Raw genomic sequence first — 10,880 nt, 5'->3', positions numbered from 1 at the left:
AAGGCCAAAGTGACTGGCCGGTGGTTATGGTGAGTCTCCGCTACGCCTGATGATTGCCCAGTGTGTGTTCATTTCTGGACTTGGGCCAGTGATTTCAATTTTTTCCTGACAAATATGTCAACGGGAAGCTTCTTCTCTCTCCTACCCGACCGGGCCTCTTCCCACGCCCACGATTCTACGACGTCGACCAGGATGTCCCATTGGGGGGGGCGTAAATATTGGGTAAGAGTTGATGATGTATAACTCTTCGTCCATGGCTGCTTACGCTAGTATGGTACGCCATCTATATGTCCGTAGGTCGAGCGGTTGATGGGGGAGGGGAGGCTTAGACTGGCCGGGTGGGGTGTAGGGGTATGGGAGATGTGATTGGGGGTACGACCCGCTCTTCAGTGATGAGGCAGTGTACTTGAGGATTTCCTGCACATCGTCCACTCTTGGGAATGGTAGCCGCACCTTCCTCTTCTTCTTTGGTTGCTCGGCTTGCGAGCAGTCAGGAGGCGCGGTAGTTCCCTTGCTTGTGGCTGCCACCTTGGAGGGGGGCAGCCTCGGCGGCACCTCCTCTGTCTCCATGGGCGCCACCTCCTGAACTGTTGCAGGAGGAGCGGTGGTTTGCGTGGCCGCGTCTACCCCCATCGGACGACTCACGGCGGGGGTGGCGGCGCGATCTGGCGGCTGCTTCTTGATGGCCCGCAGCTCGTCGCGTAGCTGCTGGAGCTGGCCTTGCACAGCTGTGAGCTCGTCCATCAGTGCGGCCCTTTCGGCCGCGAAGGCGGCTTGGAAGCCGGCCATAGCTTTGTCGGTGGTGGCCTCAAGTCGGCGCGGCTCGCACCCCTCGCCGAAGCGGGGGGGCGGGGCAGCCGTCGAGGCGCCTGACGTCGCCGCAGGGCGTGGTGCGGCGGGTAGACGGCGTGACTCGCGGAGGTAGCCGCAGCTACGCGAGTTGGCGGCATGCGGTCCGCCGCAGTTCGCGCAGACGCAGGCTACCCCACGAGGCTTCGTGCAGCTGCGGGTGTCGTGAGCCGCCGCGCACTTCAAGCACGCGACGGCGTTCTTACACCCGCGCGCGGTGTGCCCCAGCCGCTGGCAGTTGTAGCATTGGAGCATCGTCCTGTCCCGCTGCGTTCGCTTGCGCCTTGGCTGCCATTGGCGGCCGCCGGTGAACCCCATCGCGTTAATGAGAGTTGCCAATGCGGCGACAATCTGCTTCCCAGCCATGGCGTTGCGTGAGCAGAGACGATCTGAGTCGCAGCGAGTCGAGCAGCGGAATGAGGGGCCTTGCTTCCTCGCGCAGTGTTCTTATATATAAAGCCGCGGTGCGGACGGCGAAGGGAACGCCTGATCTTTCCGGCTCTCTCGACTAGCCGCTGGGCTAGTAACGCACCACTTCAAGTTACATAATAATTTATAGCTTCTTTTGCTGATGGCCGATGAAGCTCTTAATTTAAACGTGCATTCAGCACGCAGGTAAGTATTGATAATAAAATTTTGACGTGGCTAAGTTAAATATTTTGGGCGAGAGAATTAATTAAATTACACTGCACGCAGTAGATGAGCTCTGAACTGGCCCTTTTGAGATCCGCTATCGCTATAATTTTATAGGTATTCAAAAGAAACTTTACACATCTTCATCGTCATAGCAGACCTCCAACCTATTTAAATCTAAACATCCTAGCCTTATTTATTAGCCTACTTAATCTATCTTGCTTCCTTCAGTTTTGAGATGAAAACCAGAAAATCATGAATTTCCACTAAAATCTTAATTTGTGAAATCCAAAGTACTGTTATTATTAAATCATTATGAAAGATCAATCTAAATATAAATTTTGAAGTCTCTAGCTCTTTTCTGTTGCGCCAATGATTTTTTCAGAAAAACGTCCAAATTTCGAAAATGGCTGAAGTTATCGAACTGATATTTAACACACATTAATTTAGTATTATTTCTGACATGCTAGAAAAGTTTTAGTTCATTTGCTTGATTTTTACAGTATTGCGCAACATTTATGACGTCAGAGCTGGTTACAGCAGACTGGCTCGCACACAATGGAAACTGATGTGAATTTATTACAGCGTGAGTAGGCTGCTTCCCTACAAGAGTAATAGCCACCATCGTTAGTTACCAGACGAAGGGTTGCCTATAACTCCTGAAAGAGCTGAAATCAGGCATAAAAGGCAAAATACTAGCTATTTACAGGGGCGACACAGTCAAATTCCAGGTACTTTGACTATGTCATAAGATCCCTTAGAGGTCAGGGAATTCAGTACTATAACTACTACAGCGATCTCAAAAAGATCGTGAAAGTCGTCATCAAAAAGTTTCCACCATTCGTGGAGGAAGCTGACATCAAACAGGATCTCGTTAGGCTAGGATACTATGTGCAACTAGTAGGTAGGATAAAGAACCGCGAACCAGACGGCTACAAAAGCCCCAAGTTCATAGCCAGCATCGTCTGAAGCGAGAACTTCAATGATGTCTACGAAGTAACCAACTTAGTCTGTCATAAGGTCCACATCGAAGCCTACAAAAGACACGACAGCCCATCTCATTGTTATATGTGCCAGAGATTTAATCATAACCCTCGCAACTGTAACGTCGAGCAACATTGTGTAAAGTGCGGTGGAAACCACTTCACCAACCTCCGTCTAAAAACAGAGAAACAAGATCCTATGTGTGCAAACTGCAAGGGGAAACATCCAGCCAAACGCCATGAGATCCAGGAACAATGTGACAGTGGCAGCTGCATCAAACCCAGCACCCACTCTGCACACTCAAAATTATCGCAGACTAAGACAAAATTGAGGAGCAACAGCAAAGAAACCTGCCGCTACCTCCACTACCACCACTGCCACCACTGTGGAAACTATACAGCAGGTCTCTGAGATACCTCAGACAGCCTGGAATCTACCACTGAGTGACACCCCCAGCTCACAAGGAGGAGTGGCAATGCTCTACCAGACTCACAACATTGCTCGCCTTCTGAGCAACTTCAACTTGCCTAAAATCATTTCCGCATTCAAATCAACAATGGAGCAACTCACGTCTGCTCCAGACAACCTCTCCAAGATCATGATCATTGCTTCTGCCGTCATGTCTTTCTTCAATGGCCTGTAACCACACGGACATCTTAATCACATTAGTCCAGAATGCCAATGGCATCCATCATGAAAAGCATGCAATAGAAATTTTTTTATATGACAATGGGGTGGAAGTTAGACACACCTCAAACTTCATCACAACTTTCATATCAAGAATTAATGTTGCTATAGACTAGACCATCCTGGGGTGGCACACTAGTTTTAGTTAAGAATAGGCTGGCACATAGGCCAAGGTTGACCACGTCACTAACATCTTAAATTTGTGCTACAAAAACTCCGCTACGAGAACACACCACATGAACAGGAAGCAAGATCTTCCTGATGACATTCAAGAGCTCTTACGTGCGAAAAGGCGCCTTCGTAAACGTTGGCAGACTTACAAGGATCCCACTGACAGGAGGAGTGCCAATAGCCTTGCTCATGGACTCAGGGTTCACCTAGCTGAGCACAGAAATATCTGCTCGGAACAAACACTCCAAGCAACCCAGAACAACCCACAAAAGTTCTGGAGAATCACTAAGGCACGGACGGAACCTGCCAGGTCCATAAAGCCACCGCACGGGAATACGGCCTATTGTATGATGCCATGGACAAGGCTGAGGTCATGGCAGACTCCAGAGAACTTCAATTCAGAGATAATAACATCGACGACGACCAAGAAGAAATCGTGGAAAGGACCATATCAAGGTTACTAAGCAAGCCACACAGGCCTTGTTCCAGCCAGATACTGCCAGTCAGTCAGCTCAACCATCAAAGGGCTTGTCACATCCAAATCCCCTGGCCCTGACGGAGTCAAGCCACTGCAACTCAAGAACCTCCCTCCCACATTACCTCACATTCATCTATAATTCCTGTCTCGAGCAAAACCACTTCCCCACGCCATGGAATCACCATTCCCAAACGCAGTAAAAATTCCTTATTCCCCAAAAACCACAGATGTGTATCACTCCTAAGCTTCCTAGGCAAAATATTGCAACACTTAATCCTTACCTCACTGCACACCTTCCTCAACAACAAGCAGATTATTATCCCAGATCAGTTTGGCTTTCGTGCTGAGCATGGCACGACAATCCATGCCACCTGGGTGGTTGAGCAGGCCTGCAAGGCCAGGACAAAGGGACACAGCACAGGTGCAGTATTTTTGGACATTGAAAAGGCTTTTGACCATGTCTGGTAGGAAAGCATACTATTCGAACCCCACCAATATGAATGTCCCCTCCACATCATTAAGATGATAGCTTCATTCTTAGTAAATAGGATATAAAAGTAACTGTAGCATTAAACAAATGGAGACAGAGTTCCCACAGGGCTCAGTATTGGGGCCCATACTCTCTAGGATCTACACTTATGACATACCAAAGCGTGACAACACTCATCTTGCTCTCTTCGTTGATGACACTGCTGTCTATGCCAGCCATCCTAATCCCAATTACATCGACATGCGACTCCAGTGGGACAGTGAGGAAATTCCTCAAATGGTTCAAATGGCTCTGAGCACTAAGCGACTTAACTTCTGAGGTCATCAGTCGCCTAGAACTTAGAACTAATTAAACCTAACTAACTTATGGACATCGCACACATCCATGCCCGAGGCAGGATTCGAACCTGCGACCGTAGTGGTCGCCCGGCTCCAGACTGCAGCGCCTAGAACCGCACGGCCACTCCAGCCGGCGGAAATTCCTCAATGGTGCAACATTTGGAAGATAAAAATTAACTCCGACAAATGCAATGCAATTATGTTCACTACCAGAAGAAGACCTCCCTATCATCAACTCTCTTAGAGACAGGTGGTACCTCCCCTGGTGTGACACAGTAACCTAATTAGGATTGAAATTTGACCACAAGCTACTGTGGAAACACCACATTACAGATGTATGTAATAGGGGTTCAGCTAGAATTTATCAGTTGTATCCTTTGCTCAAGGGCAATGGCCTGACCACTAAAGCAAAATTATTAATCTGGATGATGGTGGTACTTCCGGCTATACTTTATGAATGTGAAACCTGGGGCATGGCCGCAGACACTCACCTTCACAAATTGCAAGTCCTGCAAAACAAAGCTTTAAGGATTATCACTGATGCACTTTGGTTTGTCCCCAACACACATATAAACAATGACACTAACATGACAACAATCACCACCATCATTCAAACAGAACATAATCATTTTACAATAAAACAGGAAACATACCATTCCACCTCATTTTATCACTACGTACCGATCCCCTTCATGTAAACGACAAACACCCAACAAACACAATCACTTGCCATTTCAGAGCATAACATACCATCTATCATATTAAACACTATGTGATTACACACTCACAAACACACATACACATGTAGGTAAACCCCTCACTTCGCATCCCCAACCTTACACAGAAGGCATTAGGATAAGTCCACCAGATCTTCAGTAATTATGGGCTCAAACCCAGTCATGCAAACACGACAACAGGATCTCATCATTCCAAGCAGAGCAGCCAGGTGAAGCAGATGTATGTTGCAGTGGGACTGGCGACTATGTGAGCTTCTGAACATGTCAAAGCAGCCATACAAGCAAGTCAGTGGTAAAGAAGACCGAAGAGGGCCCGTGGACAGCGACTACACAAATTCCTCGCTCCGATCAACACCACAGACGGTGTTGCACAAAGAAGCAAAGCTGTCATATTCCTCTATGCCGCTTGCAACAAAAAGAAAAGAAAAGCAAAATTGTCAATCTCGGCTGCCAATCTGTGGTGGCAAAATTGTCGTGGCACACAGTACACCAGTGTTGTATGGCAGAATAGTTCCGTCACCTCTGGGATTAGGGACTTCTCTGTGCCAAGGCCAGTGGCCTAGCCAGCCCCTTTTCCCATGCACGTGTAAAGATAGGCTGCACAACCTGTGGAAACCTTCGGGCGAGGCATCTGCCAGGCAAGGTGCCAACTAAGCACGCGCACGGCACACCTCTGGTATGACCACACACAAAAATCAGGACATCGCAACAACGTGGACAGCTACAGAAATCACAACCCTCCACCCCCGACCAGGCAAGAAGAAAGGGTCCAGAGCACAGACACCCCCTCATCGCCAACACCAGACAGTAGAGGCCAGAATGTCTCCATCACCAGCTCACTTTCCCTATACGACCTTGTCTGTCACACATACGTGATAATGGGCTTGCAACACAAGCTCACCTCCACAGAATGCTGATTCTGCAAAAGCATAATCAAGAATAATGTCAAAAGCCTTACAGTCACAAAACTCCAGAAGGCGTTCCTTGAGCTCAGGGTAAAAGAGACAGATGGTGAAATACAGTGAAACTTCCGAAATTAAGGCTACCCCACAGCCAAGGTCCACTGGCAAAAACCTTGGGGACCATGAACCAACCACAACCGTAAAGCTACACCATCCCTCTCAGTAAGTCTCAAAAAGATACCGGTCACCACACCCAAGGAGGATGTCAAAAAACAAATTCCAGAACAAGGAGTGTGTATGGAAAAAGCATGGTGAATCATCTCCAGCAAAAACAAACTGCCAACCAAAAAGTTCCAGATCATAACACACAACCAACAAACATTCGATCAACTACTGAAAGAGGGCATTGACATAGACTTCAAACGAAGAATGGCAGAACCGCCACATGACTCTCTCTCCCCAACCAGCAGTCTGACCGATGTTTATCCATCAAGCATCCTACCACAAAATGCGCAGAACGAGCTAAATGTGCTAGATGTGGAGGGCAACATAATCTCTCACAATGCAGCCTCAGGGAAGAAAAGCACGCAAACTGCTCAAGAGAGCACTCTGCCTTATCGTACAAATGGCCTCGCATGACCAAGGAACCAACTAGCACCAAAGTCTGTGCCCCGATCAAGACAATGGACGGGCCGGACCACCCACCTACTAAGAAAGATGAGAACAGCGAATCCATGTCAGCTAACCATATCGTCTTGAAAAACGATCTAATACATCTGATGACCACCATATTGATTGACATGTTCCAAGACTGATGTGAGGACGCAAAAAAAAAAAAAAAACTATCGACTGAGTGTTTCAAAGGTCCTTGAGAGGGGAAGGATAGCAACACAAGTAAGAAACACTGCCTCCCCCCCCCCCCCCCCCCCCCCCCCCCCCCCCCCCCCCCACACACACACACACACACACACACACCACTATGGACAACATGAACAGAAGCAACCACCTAAATCTCCTCTTTGCAAATGTGCAGGGGATTAAAACTAAACCATCTGTTCTCACACACACATTCACACTGCCACTATTGCAGAGACATGGCTCCATGACAGAGACAAATGTGGCTCCACGACATACACCATCTTCTGCAAAGACAAGCAAGACGGGGCACGGGAGGCGCTGCAATTTACGTAAACAATGCCATAGCAGCTGACATTTGCTTTCCCACATGCAAACAATAACTGGAGGCCATAATAATTAAAATCATATATAGGAACAGGAGGACCGTCATAATAGCGTGTATATACAACCCACCACATACAGCATTACCAATACAATTCATCAAACATGTCATGACACAAAACCGCACAATCCTACTGGCAGATCTAAACGCCAGACACCATATGGTAGGAGACAGACTAGGCAATAGAAACGGCTGGCTACTATTCGACCTCTAAACTACTGAACTCATACTCAGACTACTAATTAACGAGCCATCATTCATAGGCTTCCAAGGCACATCAAACCCAGATCACATCCACTACAGCCCAGACATCGACGACACCTTAACAGAACCACAAATAGGCAACTCCATCACGAGCAACCACCCGACCAGCAGAACCAAAAGCTATACAGAAATGCGGACTGGAACAAATGTCAATACATACTAACAGAAGAACTAACCACCCCCATTAGTATCGCACAGCCAGACGACATACAACATGTTGCCAATAGTCTCGAATCGGCCATCCAAATAGCCATAACTGAAGTAATACCCACAAAAACAATAGAAAACTGCTGGAAACCCTCCATCCCCCAGAAGCATTAAACCTTATCTGACAGAAAAAACAACTACAAAGACAAATGAGACGAGGAGACAACCCAGACCTAAAATGACAGTGAAGAGACTAAATGCCAGGGTCAAGAGAATTACTTCAGCGCACAGACAACAACAACGGGACGATACATGTGCTCCACTAAATTACAGGGAGGGCAGAAAATTCTGGAAAAAATTCAAAACTTTAACAGGACAACGAAAGTCGACTCAGTCCACCCTGCTGGTAAACAATGAACCAATGACTGACCACGAACAACAGGCAGAAGCATTTAAATGGGTGTTACAAGAAGTTTACTCATTCCCAGCTGATGACAAATTTGACAAATAATTTAGGCAACATGTAGAATCCCAACTGCCACAAATACTAGCAACCCCCATAACTGAAACAGAAGAACAGCTAGCCCTCACTAAAGACATAACAGAGACTAAAATAGAAGATGCAATCTACACAGGATGAAACTCTGCCCCTGGTGAAAACTGTATATGACAACTCCACCTCCAGAAAGCCCCATAACATCTCCTTATCCCTATACCATCCCTCATCTACAACTTCTGCATGAATCATGAAATAATACTGACAAATTGGAAAACCCGTACAACAATCATGATTCCCAAACCTGACAAACCCAGGAGTGACCCTTGTTCATAAACACCAATGTCACTACTTAACATAATCAGAAAGACATACAAACACATACAGATGGACAGGATATGGAAATTCACACATGACAAAGGATTAATCCCCCCAATACAGGCAGGTTTTCAACAGAAACACTCGACCAACAACCCCCAACTGAAACTGACTGACAGCACAGCAAAAGGTTTCAACAAAGGACACTGCACATTCACTGTCCTTCTGGACATTGAGCATGCCTTTGATGAACTGTGGCACAACAGCCTGCTATATAAACTATTTGAAATAGGACTCTGGAACTTTTATACCACAAGCAGGGGTACCCCAAGGAGGAATACTATCCCCATTTCTGTATACACTATATACCACTGACATTCCAACAGTTAGGACACAAACTGTAGGTGCGTATGCATACGACACAGCCTACTGGTACACAGAACTGAAAACAACTACCGTACAATTAAAGACGAACAACTGCTTCACACAACTAGAGCAATGGATGACCAAATGCCGAATTTGTCCCAACCACAACAAAACACAAACAGTTCTCTTCCAACACAGACATTTGAAGAAAAAAAATGACAGCAAGACAACAGGGACATTGAACTATCACTATGGAACACGCCCCTCACACTCAACAACTCAGCCAGATACCTAGGAGTACATCTAGACTGACACCTTAACTGGAAAACACACCTGAATCACTTACTAAACAAACCACAACTCAGATAGGATGCTTCCATGACCGCAGCAATGAAACAGCTCTACATATGTATAAAACATTTATTAAGACCAATACTGGAGTAGGCAGTCGCCCCACTCGGCAGAATGCAGGCCCACATCATGGAAAAGCTCCTCAAAACAGAAAGAAGACTTATACGCAGCATCACCAAACAACCTACCACAATCCACAGCAAGAAGTGTACGCAACCACAGGTATAGAACCACTGCAAACCAGAATGGCCAATCTCAGGGTGAGATATGGCAAAAACATGCTCCACACGAGGCCAGACATGGAGGATATTCTCACCATAAATGGAAGAGAAAACAGAAAACCTAAATACAAATACATACCACCCTCATGCACAATAGCCCAAAACATTCCCTGATCTCGTCCTAACCCTCCTAATCGAAAACACAACACCAACTCACCTCTCACCTAGATGACAATACCGAACACCCCCTCTCAGGATCAATTGACAATTAAAAAGTTCAATTGAAAATACCTAAGGAAGAGATGCGCCAGCACTTCTAAATGTATACTATTATATTCAAAACACATTGTAAAGCAACTACGCTGAAATCTGATGTCTACAACAGACTACTGAAATATGTGTATAATGATCAAGAAAATCACCCTTGAAACATACCATGTCAATACTACCAAATTACTTATAAATTATACCTCACTTGTCTCCAACCTTCTTATGTATATATCCTTTCTCATACTACCTTTCTATTTTTTATATATATATATATATATATATATATATATATATATATATATATATATATATATATGTCTTGTTTTTATTAAAAGTTACAGTATACTAAAATAGCATTACTAAAACCTTAAAAAAAGGAATATACTGTAATACTTGTTGTAATAAATTTATAAACCATAAATGACAAAAGCACTTGCCAGAAAAATAAATAGTAATAAAAAAATAAATATGTCAAACCCCTATGGCCAGCATGACCTCAAACAGCCCGCCCTCCACCCTCAGAGGTGGGGGGTGGGGAGATGGGGGGAGGGGGGGGGGGGAAGAGGGGTCAAAAATGACACCTGGAGAGACTGAAGAATCAGAGCAAGAGCAGCTCACAGGCTGGTCACCACTATGAAGGAAAGGATAATAGCAATGTAACTAATAGTTTCCTTCTTTCATGTTAGATACTCTTGGAAAATTTACACAACCCCTGTCATTTGCTTTTGGGGGTTCATCATGTTGACTTTCATAATTCCTCATCTCAAACATCTAACCAAATGTCAGATTGCTGTGAAAACAATGTAATATTTTAATTTTCTCATCAATAGAAGACATCTCATCTCGGACTGAGATGGACCAGAAATTCCTTCTTCCATTTTAAGCATTGCCACTTCTCTAGCTATACAAAAAAGAAATAGTAAACACCAAAAATTAAT

The 10,880-nt window shown here is 45.5% G+C and overlaps 1 protein-coding gene across 1 annotated transcript; it reads right to left on the bottom strand.

The window, feature by feature from the left end:
- Nucleotides 1-261: 261 nt before the first annotated feature.
- LOC126470742 (atherin-like) lies at nt 262-1,215 on the bottom strand. Its single transcript, XM_050098747.1, has one exon. The coding sequence runs from the start codon at nt 1,213-1,215 to the stop codon at nt 262-264; it is 954 nt and encodes a 317-aa protein (XP_049954704.1).
- Nucleotides 1,216-10,880: the final 9,665 nt, after the last annotated feature.

The sequence above is a fragment of the Schistocerca serialis genome, chromosome 3 (genome assembly GCF_023864345.2).
Source record: "Schistocerca serialis cubense isolate TAMUIC-IGC-003099 chromosome 3, iqSchSeri2.2, whole genome shotgun sequence".
NCBI classification, from domain to species: Eukaryota; Metazoa; Arthropoda; class Insecta; order Orthoptera; family Acrididae; genus Schistocerca; species Schistocerca serialis.
Note: the sequence above shows the minus strand (reverse complement) of the source record. Positions and strands in the feature narration are given on the sequence as shown.